Source organism: Ailuropoda melanoleuca, chromosome 13, assembly GCF_002007445.2.
Source record: "Ailuropoda melanoleuca isolate Jingjing chromosome 13, ASM200744v2, whole genome shotgun sequence".
Taxonomy (NCBI): Eukaryota; Metazoa; Chordata; class Mammalia; order Carnivora; family Ursidae; genus Ailuropoda; species Ailuropoda melanoleuca.
Window position 1 is genome coordinate 9,601,704 of NC_048230.1, and position 22,435 is coordinate 9,624,138.

Genomic DNA, 22,435 nt, shown 5'->3' on the forward strand with positions numbered 1-22,435 from the left:
GTGTATGGCCTTGAGAAAATTCTGTCCCTTGTACTCCTTTTGAGTCCCAGCCTGTGAGACAATCAGTTGCAGATGGTGCCTGTCCCTGATATTTCATGGCTTACATATGTCAGTTCACACTCAGAAAGCCCACAGCTGTAGCTATTATACCAGAAAAACTGATAAATGCTTCCAAATGGAAGACCTTTTCAGCAGCTTCCATCAGATGAAGCTAACCAGCTTGGCATTTGCTGAGTTTTCTTGACTGTTGTGCAAGCCAAACCAGTTCAGTGTTAAAAACCTCCTTTGGTCTTCCAGGATCCACAGTTGAGGACTGTGCACTCTGATTGCTTTTATGGGACTGCATGCTGCTTGAATAGCTCTGGAGTCCTTGAAGTGGTAGATTTTATGGGAACTATAAGAGATTCCCAGGTCGGACAGATAGATCCAGTGCTGAAAATAACCCCTGTAGACAGGACAGAACCTGAAATATTCCATTAGCAATATGTAGGTCATGGAAGCTTGGTTATGAAGGATGAAAACATTTTACTACCAAAGAAAGAGAAAATTACTTTCTGTGATTGCTGCTTCAAATTTGATGTACATTTCATGTCTCATCTGAGAAATTAGAGTATCTTATATACTAGATATTGCTTTTTTACTAGGTTATCCCTGTTGAGAATACTCCTTATCCTTTTTATTAAGGTAATCAAGATTCTACTAGGCAGTATCTTTTGTCTTTCTGTAACTGGCCCTCAACTACTGGCTTCTTTTTTTTTTTTTTTTATTATGTTAATCACCATACAGTACATCCCCAGATTCCGATGTAAAGTTTGATGCTTCATTAGTTGCGTATAACACCCAGTGCACCATGCAATACGTGCCCTCCTTACTACCCATCACCAGTCTATCCCATTCCCCCACCCCCTCCCCTCTGAAGTCTTCAGTTTGTTTCTCATAGTCCATAGTCTCTCATGTTTCATTCCCCCTTCTGATTACCCCCCTTTTCTTTATCCCTTTCTTCCCCTACCGATCATCCTAGTTCTTATGTTCCATAGATGAGAGAAANTTTGTATACCACAATAAGTCCAGTTAACATCTGTCACCATATATAGTTACAAAATTATTGGGGTTTTTTTTTTTTAAGATTTTTTTTATTTATTTTGATGGAGGGGGAGAGGAAGAAGCAGGCTCATAGCGGAGGAGCCTGACGTGGGGCTCGCCCATAACGCCGGGATCACGCCCTGAGCCGAAGGCAGATGCTTAACCGCTGTGCCACCCAGGCGCCCCGAGAATTCTGTATTCTGATAAGCAGAGATGGTCCCAGTGGATCATAAATCTGGCATCAATGGCTGGACACAGTTGTTCCTGAAATCTAGAATTAAGTTCTCAAAACACCCAAGCTTGGGACCTAGTTCCTCATAAAAAAAAAAGGGTCTCTGGGGGCACCTGGGTGGCTCAGTCGTTAAGCGTCTGCCTTCGGCTCAGGGCGTGATCCCAGTATTCTGGGATTGAGCCCCACGTCAGGCTCCTCCACTGGGAGCCTGCTTCTTCCTCTCCCACTCCCCCTGCTTGTGTTCCCTCTCTCGCTGGCTGTCTCTCTCTCTCTGTCAAATAAATAAAATCTTAAAAAAGGGGGGGGTAGGTCTCTGAGATCAGATTACTCAGGTAACAGAGGCCCAAGCTGCAAATCCTGAGCAAATAGTGAATTTCACACAGTTCTAAAGTGGTAATAAAAGTGATTTGTGGGTTTTCATCTGTTAAAATCCCAGCCATCTTGATATCATGATGGTAAGTTAGGAGTCGATAATGAAAAATGGAATCAATTTTGTGGTTTTGATTTGATAAATAATTGGAAAGTAGTGTAATGTTGTGATCTTTATGCAGTAGGGGACTTTGAATTCTGAATAAAAAGTAGGTACCTCTTTCTAGTCCCTAAGATCTCATTATGGCTGATAATCTTTATGCAAAGCCTTAAAGCTTTACACTACATCATGACTTGGAATTAAGGAGAGCTCACTGGGATTTTTCTCAGCTGAATTGAAGCCCACTTGAGAGCCATATCCTGCCCTCATTCATATTTACACTCTCATATTTTGCTGTAGCATCATGTTCATTGAGTTAAAATAATTTGCTTTATTCACAAATTTTATGTAGGAGTTATGCATAGGCTTCATGGTATTGAGGTCCATACACCTTGAAAATAAAACTTTCAAGTTCTATTTTTTTTTTTAAGATTTATTTATTTGAGAGAGCAAGAGGGGGAGGGGGCAAAAGGAGAGCGAAAAAGAGAGAATCTCAAGCAGACTCTGTGCTGAGCGGCAGAGCCCATGTAGGGGCTCCATCTCACAATCCTGAGATCATGACCTGACCCGAAACCAAGAGTCATAGCTTAACCGATGAGCCATCCAGCCCCAAGCCCTGTTTCTGATCGAGTTTACCCTATATTAGCAGTCATAGCATCTCAACATCTGCATGAATGCTACTAGTGATTTACTACCCTAAGGTGGCCCGTTCATCTTAAAACTGTTAAATTATTTATATTGAACTAAAATACGTCTTCCTTTAAATTCTATGTGCAGATCCTAGTTCTACAGCTTACAGTTATAGAATAAGTTTCTTTCTGAATCAAGGTTCATAGGGCCTGAAAATTAGTTAGGTGGGCCTGTAATGAAAATATATTCAGTCTGAATTCATTTTCCTTTTCAGTCCACTTCAGGAAAGCCTAAATTTATGGAAGGACATTTATTTGTGTGCACTGCAAATAGATGTCAGTTTTATTGTTCTAATTTTAAGTAGAAAAAGTGATTAGAAATAGAGACACTGGTAAATGTACTTAGAATCAGTTCCAGTTTGGAGACCAAGGAAAATATTATTTAATCATTTTTGAGAAGTGTGTGAATAAATGGTGGTCCTCGCTGTGGTAACAGCAGGAGCCATTGAAGGAGTTGGAAGGCTGAAAGCACAAAACTTCTCAATTCCATAGCTGGTGCTCCTGAGAATGATTTTTGCCCCTTCTGTGTCTGATCTGCTAGTCGGAGCCGACGTCTGCACATGGTGGCCTATTTGTGTGCCTAGGCATCTTGGAAGCTGTATGCCCTCCTTTTGTCCACGTTAAGGTTCTATAACACAGCGGGGCAGAGCATAAGCACACCTGTGAACCCGTTTGATTTCTGATTTGCTGCTAACTAATCTGAGACTGCATGTTGGTTACCTAGAACCTAGTTTAGATTCTAGATCACTTTTAGCCTAGGATCTAAAAATGAGTAATGTTCATTCTCTCTCATTACTGGGGTCTGTGAATTTCCATTGGGTCTTCTGTCTTACGACATAGCAGACTGGGGTGTGGATTATCTAGTCACTTTAACTGGTAGTTTACTAGTCCTGTCTTCACCATTTTGTAATTCAGTACAGTTTGTATTAAATTTATTTTTAAGTTTAACAGTAAGCCCTACATAGCAAACAGTTCATGCTGTCACAGCAAATAGTATTCTGAGAGGCGGCAGCCGCAACCAAGGGCACATCAGCCAGCTTTCTCAAGGGAAAGAGAGAGTGGTGCCTTTAGGTTTAGAGCCTATATCGATCTGGCAGAACCTGTTAAGGTAAGTTTGGGGAACTGTCAGGCGGGCTGAAAGGCCTATGAAAATATTGCTGGCTGTTTTTAGCAACTGAAACTGGATAGAGTCATTCTGTTGTAGGCTGCTGGAGGAAGAGAGAATTTGGAGTTTGCAGTAGAGGTTTCTGGATAGTAACCAGATTGGTCAGGATAGTATGGCAGGTGGTTCTATATTGGCAGAAAGAGGTCACATTTACATTTGCTGTAAGTTTCTGATTTATTCTGGGGCACCTGGGTGGCTCAGTTGGTTAAGTGTCTGCCTTCGCCTCAGGTCATGATCCTGTGGTCCTGGGATCGAGTCCGCATCGGACTCCTTACTCAGCAGGGAGTCTGCTTCTCCCTCTGCCTGCAGCTCCCCCTGCTTGTGCTCTTGCTCTCTCTCTTGCTCTTTCTCTCTCTCTAACAAATAAATAAATAAGAAATCTTAAAAAAAAAAAAAGTTTCTGATTTATTTTGCTTGACATCTAAAACTTCTTAAAAATGTGGAAGCTACCTAAAGCCGGAGCAGATGCAGTGGATCTTAGCATTATTTGCCCTTGACCCAGGTACCTTATGAGGCATACAGCTGCCCTCTCCAGTGACCCTGTCCACGTAGGCATAGTTCTGTCAGAGTTATGGTGACTGCTTAATTTTTGCTGTACCACTGCCCTGTTAAAGTCCTGCCAATCTGGAAGAACTTGCATTGATTTTTTTTTTTTTTTCTAATTGGAAGAGCTAAAATCCCAGCAGTTGTCTCCAGGGCCCTTTGAATCTAGCCGTGCCTTTCCTCATTGATTGCATCTCGCCCGTCTTTCCGTACTCCACTGTGGCCACACTGGCTCCCTTGCTGACCATCAGACAGGTACCCTGCCACCTCAGGGCCTTTGAATTTGCTGTTTCCCGGTATCTGGAATGTTCCTTTTCCCAATCTGCATATGCATGGCTTACTTACCTCCTTCAGGCCTTTGCTAAAATAGTACATTTTAACAAGTATTCCTCTCTGTCCTCCCAGTACTCTGGACCCTCCCTTACCCTTATTTTTCCCCAGAGCGCTTACCCATGTTAAATACTGCTTAATGTGCTTACTCATTATCACCTCCACCTCCTCTCCCACTAGAATGCAAACTAAAAGGGCAGCAGTTTTTGTCTCTCTGGGTTTTTTCTTCACTGGTATTATCTCCCAGGCCCAGAACAATAACAATGCCTGGCACACAGTACTTCATAAATATTTGTTGTTGAATGAACTTTTTGTTTTCATTTAAGGAAGTGTTTACAAATATTAAACGCATGTGGTTCTTGAACCAAACTCAGCAAGGCCATCTCCTCGTTCTTAGCAATCAGAGTATCCCCAGACACTGTCCCTGCCTGTTGTTTCTCATTGGCCTTATAGCCTACCCCCTGACTCTGATTTAATACCCTTTTACCTGGGTGGGTCTGGCCTCAGTCCCAATTTTTTTTTTTTAAGATTTTATTTGTAAGTAATCTCTACACCCAACGTGGGGCTCGAATTTACAACCCCGAGATCAGGAGTCAGCATACTCCACCGACTGAGCCAGCCAGGTGCCCCTCAGTCCCAGTTTTAATCCAAAGCCTACAAGTTCAAATTCATTTTCTCTCAAGTGGGCAGAGCAAACATTAGAATCTGTTGATTTACTCTGTTCGTCAGTATTTGAAGGAGCAAGAGGACAGCACATTAATGGGCCCTAATTCCAAGATTGGAGATAACTAGGAAAATAGAATATGTTACTGTTCTAATATTTGGAGAACTTTTTCTGTTGCTAACCTATGTCTGTGTACCACTTTAAATAAAACAAATTGCCACCATGCAGCTATTTATTAAACTTCTACCCTAATTACCTAAGGCTATTTTGGATGATATTTTCAGAGTAAATTTGGAAGCTGAAGGGTGCTCTGTAAGTGTCTTAGAACCTCAGAGAAAACCAAAATCATTTGGATGCCTGATAGGAATTAGAGCTGAAAAATTACCTTTTTCTGTGAGACCAGGAAGAAGCCTTTTTCATAATCCTGATAGACACAAAGCTCCAGGGAGACAAATTTTAATAGGAAGAGCGAAAGTTGTCGTTTGCCAGTAGATATTTATTGTATCTCGTTGCTCCATTCTTTGCTGGAAAACAATTTTTTCAAATACTCAAAACAGTCTAACTTTCGCCTTTAAAGGGAAAGAGAACGGTAAAGAAATTTTTAAAAGTTGAAGGTCTAGCTCTTCCCAATTCCAGAATTTTTGCACTTGCTATCAGAAGAGTTTGCTTTGGTGGGAATGGGTGTGATTGTTTATAAATTCAGAGACACGGAGTAAAAGGGTCGAGACCCCTCTAGGCTGAAATCCACTCTGGCGTGAGCTGTCACAAGGCTGGCGCTGTGCTTTCAGCCTGACCTGTGCTGCCTGTGGCTTGAGTGACCGCCACGGGTAGGCTGCTTTTTCTGCCCTCCACACGGGTCATCTTGTGTGAACATTGTGACCTATCCACCTTGTTTCCAAGTGGCTTTGAAGGAGAGGGGTTTCTTTTTTAAAGCGGTACTTGAGGGTCTGGTTCAAGTGTCAAAAGAATTACACAGTTTGATTCCAGTAGCTCTAACGCTGCTCCTGCGCCTTGGGCTTCGTTCAGTGGACACTCATCATTCTGATTTACTCCTGCCCAAACGGGAAGATTCTGACAGTTTAATCCAAGAGTCTTTTAAACCACCATCTATCCGTACCACTTCACAATCTTCTTCTTTGATGTTCTAGAGATTTAAGTTGGGCTGTGTTCTGATTTGTTCTAATTCATGGTGTAAACTCTTTGGAAGCTTTTTGAGTTTGAGATTAAGCAGATCCCCTGACCGGATGGGACCACAGGAGGAGTCCTGGGTATTTTGGTTTCCTTTCAAAGCAGGACCTACTAAGAGAGCTTGGCTCTTAGGATCTCATTGCTGTTCTAAAGCCCCGTAATTACATATGCTACTAGAGGATTTACAGTTTAAGAGCTCATCTGGAGGTCTGTTCAGAGCTTTCGTTTCCCTTCTAAGAGCTGTCTGAGCACAGAACCTTCAACCATGCTGAAGTGCATGTTGTTGCCCGAGAGAAAACTAGAAACATGGCGCCACTGCTTTTAGCAGGAGATGGGGAACCTGTCACGTTTTCCCTGTAAGGAGTTCCACTGTCCTTGCACTCTTAACAATGAGAAGGTCCTAACCTTTTGAGAGTGAACAAGTATGGCTTTTATCTGCAGTACACACCAGTTTGTTACTGCTGTTGGAGGGCTGTTCAGGGCCAGGTGATCCCATCTGATTTGTTGGGTGGAGTAAGAATATATAGCTCGAGGGTTCTTGTTTGAATCTCTGTCTTGGAAGGAAACTGAAGAAAGATGCTGTTCAAGTTCTGATTTAATCAGAAGAAAAGTAAATTGACACTTTCTGTGGCAGGTTTCATGATTATTTCTGCTATTTTTTTCACTAATTTCTTTTCTCCTTTAAACTTTAATTTCTGAGAATTCTCAGTGTATTGGTCAGTGGGGTTTGAAATGGAACACCATATTTATACTAACGGTGGCATTGACCAGGAACGCAGAACTACAGCTGGTAACTCCAGCAGCTAGCAGAAAGAGCTACTTCTGCTTGAGTTTCAGACGACATACATCACACAGTTGTGTGCCATTAAAAACCTGTCACTCAGAGCCATTCCCCCAGGATCTGTGGACTAGGTGGTGTGGTGCTGAAAACACATCTGAATCATCATTCCTCAGAGAACTGGAGATGGTTGGCGTCACTGCCTGGTCCTAGCTTGGACCAGCCTGCAAATAATCTTTCCAAAAGCTAAATGAAGAGGAGGAATGAAAGAAAAAAATATTCTTCAGAGACTTGGAAAGGTCACGTGTGACGTCATGGAAGAGTAGATGATACACTCTCAGAGGTGAGCTGTGTGCCACTCGCCTAGGTTTTTCCTGTGGCAGTGCCTCCTGCGGTTGTCTCTGGCGAGAGGCCGCGTTTACCAGGGTTCAGACTGAGTTCATCTCGTACCTTTTTATAGTACTTGTGAGTACACTGGAACAAGGTTAGAATATTAATTTAGCCTGTTCGTCTCCAGCTATGCACCATAAAGAGCCGCAGCTACTGCAGCAGGCTTCCGATGCCATGGAAGGAAGCTAATTGCTGCTTATGGGCTGAAGCTGACAGGCTGCACTTTCCCCAGCAGCTGCTGAAAGTAACTTTCAAAAATCATTATTATTATTAAGCATTTATAGCCCGCTCTTGTGTTTTCCAAGTGCCTCATAATCATTTCTGTTCGCTCCTCCTGTTGATGTCCCTGAGAGGCAAGTTCATGTTATGGCCACATGTTGCACGTGACAGAGCAAAGGACTAGAGGGTTAGGTCATCTGCTCTTTGGTACCATCTGTGATCTGCTTTAGGCATCCTCCGAGCAGAAGCTGAGGTGTGCATTCTGTTCTTTTGCCGATTGAATCCATTTCCTCACTGCTTGCCCTTAACATGGTGTGTGTTACGGCTTTTATACTTTCTTGATGGAAACTTACAGGAAGAAATGTATTTTACACGGTAAACACACACACACACATAACACGACACTGGAACAGTTTTGGGAAACATCACTTAACCCTTCATGAGATGCACTATGATATTTTCCATTCTATTTTATTTTTTAAAAGATCTATTTACTTGAGAGCGAGAGACAGTCTTAAGCAGACTCCCCACTGAGCGCGGAGCCTGGCACAGGGCTCAATTTCATGACCCTGAGATCACAACCTGAGCTGACATCAGGAGTCGACGCTTAACCAACTGCACCAGCCAGGTGCCCCTCTATTTTTTTTTTTAATGCCAGTTTCAACCCACTGTATTAATTTTAAGAAGCATCACTTGGTCATGATCGATAGTTTTTCAACACACTGCTAGGAGGTACTTAAAGCAGAGAATACACACGGCACATTTTGCCTGGAGCATCAGTTTTACTCAAAGGTAAAGGGATGGACGCACTTTCGTATTAAAACATAAAGTTGCATTATGGAATAGCCTGGAACTTCAAAGAAATTCTGTTCGTATGGTGGGCTGCTTCGTATCATACCCCCAATCCTGACCATTCCTGCTACTTCCACCCCAGTATATATGTCCATACTTTCCTCTTCTGTTAAGCGAAGTACACGAGAAAAAACTTGAAGTACTGTCGTTTTGGAAACTTTAAATCGAGTTTATATGTTGTCTAAACCTAAATGGTTTTCAGGTACTTTTGAGTAGTATATTTTATAATCAGTATTCTTACTGAGTACTCTGTACCAGTTACTGTTCTAGAAACTGAGAGTAGTGAACAAGAGACAGAAACCCCTTCTCTCATAGCACTTATATTCTACTGGAGGGTGGGGTATGTGTGTGTGACACAGGGGCAGGCAGTAACCCAGCAAATAAGTAAAATAGTATGTCAGATGAGGGCAATGGAGGAAAAATAAAGCAGAGACTGGGATAGGCAGTCTTGGGGTTAGAGATTGGGTGGTGTGATTCTATAATTACGTTGGTCATGGAAGACCTATGTGGAAAGATAATACTTGATTAAGCAAAAACCTAAAGGAGGCCGGGAATGAGCCATGCAGATTTCTGGAGAGAGAATTGCAGACAGAAGGTACAGCAAACGCACAGAGCCACGAGATAGCAGAGTACCTGTTACATGCAAGGAAAAACAGCAGGCCCCCGTGGCTGCCATGGAGCTAGCAGGGAGAGAGTCAAAACATGTAACATCAGAGAGGTAATAGGCATCAGATTATAGGTGATTGTAACTTTGGTTTTTATTCTGAGTGAGCTGAGAAGTCGTTGGAGGTTTGAGCAGAGAGGTATTTATGAACTGACCCACATTTTAAGATCCCTCTGGCTGCTGTGTTGAAAATAGACTGGGGAAGCTAAGCGTTACCGGGGGTGAAGGAGGCAGGTGCAGAAGCAGGGGGACTATTAGAAGGCTTTGTCTTATTTTGTTTACTGAGTTTGGAAAGACAGCAGGAAGTTCTGTTTAGGGATGAGAGGGGAGATCAAGAAATTGGTTTGGGACATGTTCATTTTGAGATATTAGTTATCCAGGTGAAGATACTAAGGCAGTTGGTATGTATATGTCATAATTGATTTCCCACAGGCAAGCTAGGCATTGATTTTAAAGCTCTCAGAAAATGGCTCTCCAGCGTGTCTGGATTATGTCTTTCTATTCTGTACCTGTTGGGATGGCAAATTTCAAAATAAGAAAACTCTGAAGCAATCAGTATTATACTCTTTAAGGCTGACTCTTTAATGTTCTATTTGAGAGAGCTGCCATCCAGATTGGAATTGAACTGGCTTCATATTGTGTTTTTCCCTTGATTCTTTTTGGCCTAAACTCCTAAGGAGTGATTGGCATTTCCTTGGAGAGTCTAGTATTTGGGTTGTGATTTACTACCTATGTTATTCTTAGCATATAGATGTTATTTTAGCTCAGAAATAAAAATAGCTTTTATCTATCATCCCAGCCTCGTTGAGTACCAATTTGCCTAACGAGAGATGTTAATGGGATTATGTTATGCATACAGATGACGATAGAGGTAGAAAAGGGTTTGGGAAACTAGTGTTTCATTCCATTTGCTCAACAACTTCCCCTTAATTTCATGCAAGAAATATTTATTAAGTTACTAGGATGCCAGGGAAAGTGAGAGCCCCTGCACTCAGAGCTCGTGATATTGTGAGTGAGGCAGATGTAAACAGTTATTTTATCTTGTGCTGGAAGTGTATGCACTGGGTGCACTGTGGGGAGGGAATAGAGCTTTCCTGAGAAATCTTAAGCCTGAACTAATCTTAAGATTAAATAGGTATTTTCAGACAGCTGAAACTTTGGGAGAATATATTAAGCAGAAAGAACAACATGTAAGAAGGCGCAGAGCTGTGAATTTCAGTGTTTGGGGAACAAGAAGTAATTTTGATATGGCCAACCTTAAGGAACTAGGCTGGAGAGGTGGGCGGGGGCCAGATCCAGGAGAACCATATATTCTGGAATGAATGCAGTTCTAGCCAAGAGTAGAATTTTGAGAGCTACAAAACACAGAGTTTGAAAAGCTACTGTAAAAGAAGGGAACTGCCTCCCCCAGAGTGACCTGTGCTGTTGATCCTGTAAAGAGATATTTTACGAAGGACACAATAGCAAGAAGAGCCATTAGCCAACAGTTTGCTAGTAAGCTTTTTTCCCCTCTGGTCTGGTCCCTTTTTAGCAGAGCGGTAGTACTACGTTTGAGCACGTGTAAGATTTCACTTACATCTAATATGGTTATCTTTTATTATGAAAAATTCTGAATAAATAGGTAAAAGAGATGGTGAAAGAGGGAATTTTTCTTTCACAAACACTTGTTCTGTTACTTACTGTAAGCCAGGCACCATTCTCTGTGCTTTGCTGCAGATGTTCACTCACTCTTCTCCTAGCAGCCCGTGTGTTCGGTACTGTTGTCTCCATCTGCAGACAGGACCCTGAGCTGAGTACTGCTTGCATAAAGTCACATAGCTAGTAAGTGTGCTGGGGTCAGAATTTGAAATTAGGTGGTCTGGTCTGGTTCCCAAGCCGCTGTGTCTGCTGCCTCTGATTTGGGTGTCAAAGCTTCTCAGAATTATTCTAGAGCAGAAGTTCAGGGATAGTCTTCAGGATGTCCTGAAACCCCTGATTGTATGTTGAAATGTTGCATGAACATTTTTCAGGAAGAGGGTCCGTGACTTCTATTTGTCAAAAGGGTCCCGGGGCGGGATGGTTTAGCACTACTGACCTAGAGGAGTTTTTCATGTCTTCCCATTGTTAAAGAGCTCCAATTAGAAGAAGGATTCCCTCAGAAGAACAAGATATTTACAAACCTATTCAGACTTCTTAGCTGACATTGTGCTATAAGTTAATTGCTTATCTGGGTGATCTTTCTTGGGACTTTTTCCAAAATACATACACCAGGTCCCAGATTTAGATTGTTAATTACATGGGATGAGGCCCCGGCGTCTGTTTTGAAAAATCTCTTCAGATGATTCTAATATGTCTTTGTTAAGAAGCACTAGTATAGGGGTGCCTGGATGGCTCAGTCAGTTAAGCGTCTGCTTTCAGCATCATGATCCCAGGGTCCTGGGATTGAGCCCCGCAGCAGTATCCCCGCTCAGCGGGGAGTCTGTTTCTCTCTCTCCCTCTGCTCCTTCTCTCTCTCTCTCTCAAATAAATAAATACAATCTTAAAAAGAATCACTAGTATGATCCCCTGAAGGACAAAGATGATATTTTCTGTATTCTTCAGTGTATCCCAAATGCTCGGGACATAGTAAACCTTAATGAGCATTTGAATGAATGGCACATTGTGAAATAGGACTGCTTTTTATTCAAAGATGATAGTAATGACAATCACTTGCATTTCACATGAGACCTTTCTATAACCCGGACAAGCTCACCTACACCACCCAGTTTTCCCTTCTAAATGCCCTTTACAGAGCCTGGCACTACCTCGGGATCTTCTTGGTGCCCTTATTTGAAGTAAGAGTTCTTCTCTCATTGCTGAGTACCAGATGAATTAGAAAATACCTCTTTCCCAGCAGCCCACCACTGATATAAATCTTTCCAAGTGGTGCTCTGGTACATCTAAAAGGTGGCTTGAGGACCTCTTTCCAGGGCTTAGTTACTCTGCTTATATTTACTAGACTCGAGCTTTTTGAGAATCCTGCTGTCTCCGCATTTTGGGCATCAGATTATGGGACAGAGGTCAGAAACTGCTAGGGGATTGGTAATTGAAAAGCACAAGTTATGAAGAAGGTAATTTGATGGGCTCTTCTGGGAGAGGGAGAAGGATGGTGTCAAGTAGACATAAGCACATTATGGAGAGAAAATAAAGGTACTGTTGAAGCTGGGGGAGATGAGTTGATAATAAGCACAAAAGAACTGGAAGAACTTGAAAAAAAGGTATTTGGATCCCACAGCCAAAGTTTTGATAAAGAGCTAGATATGCTGTTGAAGTGTAGACATTGGCCCCAAAGGGGCGGGGGGCGGGGTGTAGCACTTTTTTACTCTATTTGCGAGAGAAACGTTTTCCAATGGTGCCAGGAGCGTAGATGGGAGAGTTATTAGTGACAGATACCAGTGGGAAGTGGTGGTTTAGAGCACTTCTCCTCCTCCTCCTTTCCCTTCTTACAGTATGCGGTTTTTGTAATCTGGTGCAGTGGAACCTGCCTGTCTCTGAGTATATACACCAACCACTGTCACCCGTGAATAAAAGTTCTTAGTGTAGCTTTTTAGAACTACAAACAGCATGCTCTGGACTGAAGGGGCTGTGGTAGAATCGCAGCCTACCTAAATCAGAAGCTCATATTGTAAGGAGAAAACGCATGTCTTCGCTGCGGCTTTTCCTTCTTCTAGTCGTCAGATTTAACAGTGGTTGACCCAGCAAGCTTTTTCCAACCGTAGGACTTAAGAAATAAGATTTTATAAAAGAAACATCTTTAAAACTTGTATGTAGGAAAGCGGGGGTGGGGGGGCTCTCTGTGGCACCATTTACTTTGGAAAGAGGAAGAAATAAAAGATTTAGAGTCAAATTTGCATTTGATCCTGGTTCTTCTGTGCACTAGCAATGTGACCCTGGTTGTTACTTAATCTTTCTGGACCTCCGTTCCTTGTCTGCAAAATGAGAGGGGAGTGACACCTACTTTGGGATGGTAATAGTGAGAATTAGAAGTAATATCATTAATAGTACTTAGTAAGTGGTAACAGGAGCTGCTATTAATAACCATAGAAACAAACAGTAACTGAATGGGTTATTCTGGGTGCAAAACTTGTGCCTTCAGTTTACCCTTCTGGGGGCTCCTCCGGGAAAGAGGTAGAGTTGCAGGTTCTCACAGTCCTCCGACAGTGGAATGAGCAAGGATGTGCTTTGCGGCGCATGGGCTGGTAGGTCTTGATCTGGGAAGTCCTGCACTGTCTAAAAGAGGAAGGAAATAGAGTGATATATTTCTAGACACATACCGCTCTTTCCCTCCTACCTGGCTTCCTATGATGTCCTTATTTTTCCCTTGTTACTTTCCTGGCAGGTGGCTGTGAAAAACAATATTGATGTCTTTTACTTCAGCTGCCTCATCCCACTCAATGTGCTTTTTGTAGAAGATGGCAAAATGGGTAAGTACGGTCTCCTGTCCTTCTGCCAAATATACCTTTGCCCTTCCTCTGAATGTCAGGCGGAGCGTAGCCCAGAAGTACAAGTTCTTTTGAGATTAATAAAAAAAAAAAAAGGCGGGGGTAAGGCTGTTTTTAAAGGTCTAATACTTGCTAATCATATTTATTCTCCTGAGTCACAGCTGATCTTGCCTTGCTGTTGGTCTCTATATCACATTGCCAGTTATCTGAATAATCCAGTCACTACAGCACAGAATAAGTGGTTTGGTGACAAGGAGATGTGGATTTGAATCTCACCTTGGTTGTGTATTCGCTGTGTGATTGTAACAAAGTGCTTAACTTTTCTGAGTCTCTGTTTCCAAGTTTGCAAAGCAGAAATAGTTATTGTAAAAGCTGGATGAGCTAATATATGCAAATTGAGCCCTGAGCCAGCCCTATACTAAGTTCTTACTGTCTCAAAATAAGAATTTAATAATTTGTAGTAAACATTAATACTCCCCATGTGGTTGTTGACATTTCTCTCTTCCCTTACTTATGAAACCACCATCTAATAAAACTCACTTACACTGGTACATATTAAGTGTGTTGGCGCTTAATTGATTTGATTCTTATAGTGGGTCTTTGGGTAGGCAGGACAGATGTAATTATATATAATGAAATTAAGGATCAGAAAGATCGCAAGACTTTGCCAAAGTCATGAAATAGGAAAACAGTGGAGCCACGACTAAACCCTAGATGTCAGCTTCTTCCGGTGTATCTTAGTGCTGCTGGTACGAGATTAATTGATGGGGAGTGTAGCACCTCTGCTTGGCTAAGAATCAGCTCCAGTTCCAGGCCGTTCCTGGGTGTATTGTAAGAGCCAGCACTCCAAAAGAGAAATGGTGTAAGGCGCTGGAAATCAGAATATCAACAGACTGTGCACACGCTTCTTTTCCCTCTGCTTCCCCATACAGAGCGCCAGGTCTTCCTTGCCACGTGGAAGGATATTCCCAATGAAAATGAACTTCAGTTTCAGATTAAGGAATGTCATTTAAATGCTGGTGAGTAATGACTGAATTTCATGTGCATCTTATTAGGTATTTGAAAATTTTGTCTTCTTTTCACATCTGCCTGTTTCTGGTGGGTGTATGGTAGATATTTGATTTGTTAATTTCTCTTTAAAAACGTGAGGTGTTTTGATACAGGTACTAGATTACTTCCAAGCTAAAAGATTTCAGAAACAATCTAGAGTGGGTCCATCCACCCAGTTCTTCAGTAGTCAGGCCCGTGTTAGTGGTGTTACGTGCACGTCCTCCTGTGAGCCTCAGGTGACGGAGGGGCCGGTTGAGGGTGTACACCCTCCCAGGAATTAAAAGGACTCTCCTTCTGTATCAACCGTGGTACTGAAGAAAGGTGACTCTCTGAGATCCTTAGGTAGAATCTTGTGTTTGTTACTAAACGAAAATACCTCATAGTTGATTAAATTAGCCTTTTTTTTTTTTACTTGCCTTGTATCAGCTTTCATAGGATGATACTAACCTCTTTAATCATCATTAAAAAGCCCCAGACCCTTCTGTAGTTCATTTTATTACTGTAATAGAACAACAAAGCAGTAACCCAAGAGGAGAAAGAGTAGCTATCAATCCCTAGGGCTTGAGAGTGATAGGGCTTGTTTCACGAAGTTTTCTCAGGAATGGAAGGGGCCCTGAGCTCCACATTGTCCTGCCTTGGTCCCAGTCGCTCTTTTTTGAGACTAGTGCAAGGCTTTCTGAGTTTGAATGAAAATGAGCTTTGGTGCTTAGTCAGTACCTTCTCTTTCTTTTATCTGTTTCCTCCTTGTGTGTTGGTGGTTCTCGTACGGGGTTTTCAGCTTAGTGCTGTCCCAATGTCGCTAGAGCATGACACTGGGAGGAAGAGGCAGTGTGGGACTACAGAGAAGGGGGAGAAACTCACGGTCCACTCATTCCAACCTTTTCTTTTTAACTTTCGTCCTTTCGGGGTCTGTGATGTATTCACCCTCTGTGTTCAGACAGATCTCATACGGGGCTTCTCCTGAGCCTTTGGGGAGGTGTCTGAGGAGATAGTCTTCTATAATTTTCATTGTAATAACTAAGTCGATTCTCTTCAGGAACACCACGCATCTGCCTTCTTTCTAACATTCTTGGTCTAGGTTTCTCACCCTGACTGGTTATGTTTATTAAACAAAACCTACGGTTTTGCTGCATTTTCACCAAAAAATCATTCTCAAATTGAGCTGCTTTTAGTGCCATATTCTCTGTAGATGACAGTGTTATCTGTCCTCTCTGAGGCTCACGGTCAGTTACCACAAACCTCATTTCACGAGTGTAGGAGCTTGGGTAGCCTTCCATGGTATAAGCTGTGCTTCGGGAAGCTGTCAGGTGCAGAATCCAGAGTGGCTGATGGTGGGACCCAGAGCAGATCCTGTTAGAGAGGCAGCTTCCGGACCCAGCTTGGTAGAGACTCTTCATTTTAGTCACTCTTGTGGTCGTTGGTCCTATGGCAATGTTTTTGCTCTCCTGAGAACACTTGTCCCTCAAAGAATTAAAGGGGGTTCTGTGTCAGTTAAAGCTGGAAAATGCAGTGTGATGGGCCTCTGCTAGAAGTTGCCATTGCATGTGAGCGCACATAAAAGCTGAGGAGTCTGCCATTGAGGAAACCTGTTGAACTCAATGTGAACTGAATTTATGGACCATGGAATTTAAATATCACAAAATGCTTATTATTAACATCTTGTGGAACACCAGTGTTCCTTTTTTTATTAAGGTTTTCTTTTTAAATAATTCCTACACCCATCGTGGGGCTCAAACTCACAACCTCGAGATCAAGAGTCGCACGCTCCACTGACTGAGCCAGCCGGGCACCCCAACACCACTGTTCCTTGAGCCTGATCTGGGAAACACTGACCTATACAGAACCAAAAAAAGGCCAGAATAATTGAAAAGAAGGTTTGGTTTCAGACTGTCCAGTATGAAAGGGAAATGCTTTTTCAAAAAGAAAAAGAAGGGGGGCGCCTTGGTGGCACAGCGGTTAAACGTCTGCCTTCGGCTCAGGGCGTGATCCCGGCGTTATGGGATCGAGCCCCACATCAGGCTCCTCTGCTATGAGCCTGCTTCTTCCTCTCCCACTCCCCCTGCTTGTGTTCCGTCTCTCGCTGGCTCTCTCTATCTCTGTCAAATAAATAAATAAAATCTTTAGAAAAAAGAAAAAAGATAAGGAAAAAAAAAGTTTGGAAGACTGAGGGTTTTAGTCAGGCCTCCCAAAATAATAGAAAAGACCCCCCTGCTTCCAGATTGAGTTCTGAACCCTTATTGCACATTGGTGTACACTTACAATCTTGCCAAAGAGGAGGTGTCTGGCCTTTCTCCCAGCAGGGCTGTGTCCTCTGCCATAGCCTGGCACAGTTTCTCAGAGCAAACTCAGTTTTGATCACTTCTGCCATGGCTTCATGCCAGTGCCTCACTGTTTTGGGTGCTCCACATACCAGTGAACCAGTTTCTCAGTGACACACCACTTTATGGCCATGCCACACATGGAATGAAAGGGATAGCGGCACTTTTGTTTTCTCTGGGAGCCCAGGGCCATCATTTTCCCACACGAAATCACTGCTAATCTTGCAAGACCACTTCCTGCAACTCATCTTTTCTAGCTTTTTCTCTGCATCCATCCCAAGCCCAGGCCAGTGGCCTGGCCTTTCCATTTCCTTCCAGCCCTAAGGACTCCATTACAGTACATTTCCAGGTTTAGTGCCTTCTGATTCAACACCCTGGGTCTGGCTGGGAGCTAAAAATACCATCCTTTCCAGCTGATCTGCCCTAATCACAATAGCACCAACACTTTAAATAGCTTTTCTGTGGCAGAGTAGACATTGACAGATGGAACTAGCACTCAGAGGGCTATAAGAAGTCGCAGGCTCTAAGGACTTTACCAACCCAGCCTTCCACCTTTACTTTTGCTCTTCCATGTCTTTCTAGAGAAGAAACAGGAAGCCCTCTTCCCAAGCCTTAATAATTAATCAGATCTTAGTAGAAATCTATGTATGATAGGGGTGCTTGTGGGATGACTAGTTGTGTAAATACTAGAAAATGTTAAATCCTGAAAGCACCAACGTATGGGCCTCCCAGCTTCCTAGCACTTGTCATCTCTGTTGGTGTCAAGAGTTCTGCATGAATCTGTTTCGCAGCCCACCCTAGCTATGTTTGGGGTTAGTGTATGTCTTAATACAAGAACTAGTTGCAGCTCTAGAAAGGAATCTTTCTGGCAAGCAGTGTACAAGTCTGTTTTTATAAATTATTTATTCTGAAAAGCTTAGTGGTATGTTGTATCTATAAGCACTAGTTAGGCACTACAGTGAGGGACAGATCTTTCTTCTGGTGTGGGGACTTAGGCAGGGGTGTGTTCTGTTTCTCTGTTTTGCTGCAGTCCTCCCTATCTTGTGGAACATTTCATAAATGAAATGCTTTGCTGGCCAGCACTTAAATGTAGTTTGGTTGCTCAAGCAGTAAAAAGTGTTGTTTTGAACTTGTTTGGCCCCAAGTGCAAATTTCCCATTTCTGCTAATATGAGTATCGTCCTCCCTCTTACTGCTTCTGGAAGAAGTGTGACCTTAGCTAAAGTAGGAAGATGAAGACCACATCCACACCTCCTCAGAGTTGAGGCCCCAGACTCAAAGAGCCAACTTTGGGAAAGAAGACAAATGAACCAGAAGAAATCACATCTGGAAGCAAATATAAACCTATTTCACATCTTTTTTTTACTCTGTCCTTTGGGGCAGATCTCTGTGTCTTTACATTTCCTTCTCAGTCTCAGATTCTCACAACGGTGGTAAGATTACATCTGATTTCCCAGGAGTTCGGCGTGTAAAAGGAAAAACTATGATATCTTGTCAAGAAGTGTATCCCAGTCAAGAGGCACTTGGCTGGCTCAGTCGGAAGAGCATGTGATTCTTGATCTTAGGGTCGTGAGTTCGAGCCCCACATTGGGGCTCGATTACTAGAGATTACTAAAAAAATAAATAAATAAGCTTTTTTTTTTTAAAGATTTTATTTATTTATTTGACAGAGACAGCCAGCGAGAGAGGGAACACAAGCAGGGGGAGTGGGAGAGGAAGAAGCAGGCTCCTCGCAGAGGAGCTTGATGTGGGGCTCAATCCCAGAACGCTGGGATCACGCCCTGAGCCGAAGGCAGACACTTAACGACTGCGCCACCCAGGCGCCCCAATAAATAAACTTTTACAAAAAAAAAGTGTATCCCAGTGTGGCTGGGAAGCCTCCTTACATCTGGTTTCCATCGCTGTTCTTTTTTTTTTTTTTTAAAGATTTTATTTATTTATTCGACAGACATAGAGAGAGCCAGCGAGAGAGGGAACACAAGCAGGGGGAGTGGGAGAGGAAGAAGCAGGCTCATAGCGGAGGAGCCTGACGTGGGGCTCGATCCCACAACGCCGGGATCACGCCCTGAGCCGAAGGCAGACGCTTAACCGCTGTGCCACCCAGGTGCCCCCCCATCGCTGTTCTTAACAAGAACATTTAGCGTGGTCTGATTAGCCTTTCATCTCTGCATTCTCAAACTCAAACCTAATATCTAAGATTTACAAAAATTGACTCACACATACTTATGTTCTAGAGCCCTCCCTTCATTTAGTCTTCTGGTAGAAATCCTATACTGTCATTCAGTAGGAGCAGAGCCAGGTCTCTGGCCAGAATGTTTCCTAAATGTATTAAAGTTTACCTTCATTCAGCTTGTTTATTCTGCCTGCTGTTTGCTACGTTTTCTAATTTTGGAAGGCTGGATGTGTGTGTGCTTCCATTTCTTAGCCTGTAAGTGGTGAAACAAGGAGAAGTCTGTAGGAACCTGGGCTTTCCTATATACACGGTCTAGAATGTGTCTGTGCAACAAGGTGGCTCTTCAGTAAAGGCTCCTGTGTGTGTGTTCTGTGTCCTCGGAAATGGGCAAGAGTCTTGAAAGTTAGGAATGGCTTTTACAACTTAAAACAATCCCCCCATGTCTTAAAACAAGACATTCCTGTCAAAACCCATTAGCCAAGCTCTAGCTGGTGGCGTTGCCTAGCAACTCTGGCAAGCTGCGAGAGCCCTTCATTCTGGGAACCAGGGTGGCAGAACTGTCGGACCCCTGAGAAGGGCTTAAAAAGCACGTGGAGGCCCCCTCCTCCAACAGTACTGCCTGTGAGGACCCTGAGATAGACGGTTTAGCTCCTCAGAGGTAGCCGGTTCTTCAGCCACAGCTGCTATGCTTGGTGTTAGTGAAAATCTGGGAGGGAGAAGGGGAAGAGTCAACGAACAACTAAATGTGGTGCAGATGTTTAGTGACTGGGCTTTCGTGCCTCCTCCCCTGAGCTCTCATTGGTTTGAACGTGGGAAACTGACAGGGGAGCAAGAACTGCTTGCAAGATGGCCCGCACGCCGGCACGTGGTTTCCAGTGCCTGCGGCAGCGCACCTCTCTCAGCGGCTCCAGCGCCGGAGTCCGAGGCTTCTTCACGGGCATTGGTGGCCAGTATCCCTTGTGTCCCAGCTCCCGCGGGAAGCAGAGCGATGAAAAACTCCAGGATCCTGGGCTCAGAGAGCTGCTTCTCTAGGAGAGCAGTGAGGCCAGCCATCGTTGTGGCCTTTTCCTAGAGAGCATGACAGAATAGGACGGATTTTTATGTGGAGAATTCCTGAAGTCAGCAGGTGTAATTTAGAATTCTCATCAGAAATGAGCATCCTAAACTTTCAACAAAGAAGCAGGGTTTATTGGCTCTATTCTTCAAGTTTCTTTCTCTGATGCTCCGGCATCTCTCCTCTTAGCAGTGAGAGAACAAGGAGAGCAAAATGAGCTTTCATGCCAGACTTTCATGTCTCTAATGTGGTAGTCACAGGGAGGACCCCAGACACCAACCTGTTCTCAGCTGGGTTGGTGACTCCGGAGGCCTCTGCTGTGACTAGCAGCCCCAGCTCAGGGTGTATAGAGCCTGGGGGCAGTCATGTGAACATAACTTCAGAGTCTTTGATTGAGACTTTAATTCACTGGAGTCATGATATTCCCTAGGCTTAAGAAACCATTTACCTGCTTAAAAAAAAAAATTCTTGAGCATCCAGGTTAATAAATTTGACTTGCAGGATTTCTGCAACTCTTTGCCCTTTTCTGATCCTGGCAGTTGAGGCCAGGCCAGCTCACGGTGAAATAGTAGCGACTTGGGGAGTAAGTGCGGATTTCAGCATCAGTCTGTGTGTGCCTGTAGCTCTGGGATCAGGGTCCCAGAGATGAATACCAACATGGCAGTCACCGGCACCACCCATACACGCATTGCTGTCTTTGTCCTCTTCGGAGCATTTTTATCTGTCTAGCACCTAGTTTAAGATTACCAGCTCTGCTGATCTACCATAATCTCCACAGGTAATGTTTACACTCGTGTTTAGTTGCACCTTATTCTGTTTTCTGTCCTGGGATCTGTTAGGCACTTCAAGAGCCTCTTCCTCACCCTGTGCTATTGTGGGAGAAGGGCTTTCTGGAATGTGCATATGTGTCTCTGTGACGGTACTTCTCAGGAGACTGTGTACACGTGGCTCATAAGGATATCAGAAAAGTGTGTTTGTTAGACTTTTTAACTGAAGGTGTTGAATTCTGAATCTGTGTTCCTAGACACTGTTTCCAGCAAATTGCAAAACAACAATGTTTATACGATTGCCAAGAGGAATGTGGAGGGGCAGGACATGCTGTACCAGTCCCTGAAGCTCACTAATGGTATTTGGATTTTGGCTGAGCTACGTATCCAGCCAGGAAACCCAAATTATACGGTGAGTCCTTTCTCCAGATAGATGAGATGGGTTCGAGGAGGGAGGTAAGAGCCCTTTCATTTTTTCTTAGCACCATGGAAAGACCTGGAGGAGGCGCTTCAAACCCCAGATAGCCAAAACAAGCAGTCGGTAAAGAAGTGCCGGTTACCTCCTTGGAAGAACTTCTGTAAGGAGCACTGCGGACTTCCCCGGGTGTGTGCTGCCTGACATTTCTGTGCGTGTGGTGCTCTAACAAGCTGCTGAGAGGGTTGTCTCTAGGCCCATTTCAAGAAGGCCGCCTTTCCTGCTTGTAGAGTTCATGACCTAAGGCTCTCAGAGTCCTAGACACATGAGCCTTTCTTTTTAGCAGCACCGTATGCCCCAAAGACCCTGCTGAGAAAGGTGAGGCAAAACTGGGGCACACCTTTGGAAGACTGCAAGGGGGCTGTAGTTTGGAAAACTCCTTCAGGACCATACCAGACTAAAATTAAAATCCTGGCACTATTTTTAGAGCAGGAGTGATTGCCTTGAACAACAAAGACTACACCGCAGGCACCGGACATGTGTTTGCTGTTGCGAAGTGTGATCTCCCAATAGGATGCTGCCTGTCATCACCTGTTGTAAAATAAAAGCCCTTGGGACGGGGACAATATCTTATTCTTCCGTTATCTTTGAAGCTTCTGTAGGCTGTTTTGAAGGGACGGAAGAGAATACCATTCAATATTGAATAACTCTGAGGAAGCTGAACAGGAGACTTAAGGGGGCATTTCAGCCATTTAGCTGAGAAAAGCCTGTGACTGCATTCCTTGATTTTAACAGCCAAGTCTGTTTTCATTAGCATACATCAAGGGAATAGTACCACCCAGAACTGAGAATTCTTAGTGTTTTCCCCACTAGTTCCCTCCCTTGAAGCAGCTGGTGGGGATGGGGGGGGGGAGAGAGAGAGAGAGAGAGAGG

At 43.5% G+C, this 22,435-nt stretch overlaps 1 protein-coding gene across 4 annotated transcripts in view; it reads left to right on the top strand.

The window, feature by feature from the left end:
- The window catches only part of AP2B1 (adaptor related protein complex 2 subunit beta 1), a 123,314-nt gene extending 100,963 nt beyond the window's left edge, over positions 1–22,351 (top strand). For 2 of the 4 annotated variants that reach the window (XM_034641843.1, XM_034641842.1), the window contains exons 19-21: positions 13,624–13,708; positions 14,659–14,745; positions 21,345–22,351. In XM_034641843.1, the coding sequence (XP_034497734.1) occupies positions 13,624–13,708; positions 14,659–14,745; positions 21,345–21,520 (348 nt within the window). In that variant the 3' untranslated portion in view covers positions 21,521–22,351. The remainder of the gene's footprint in view (positions 1–13,623; positions 13,709–14,658; positions 14,746–21,344) is intronic. The other 2 variants (XM_034641841.1, XM_034641844.1) reach the window with 2 other exon arrangements.
- The last annotated feature ends 84 nt before the right edge of the window (positions 22,352–22,435 follow it).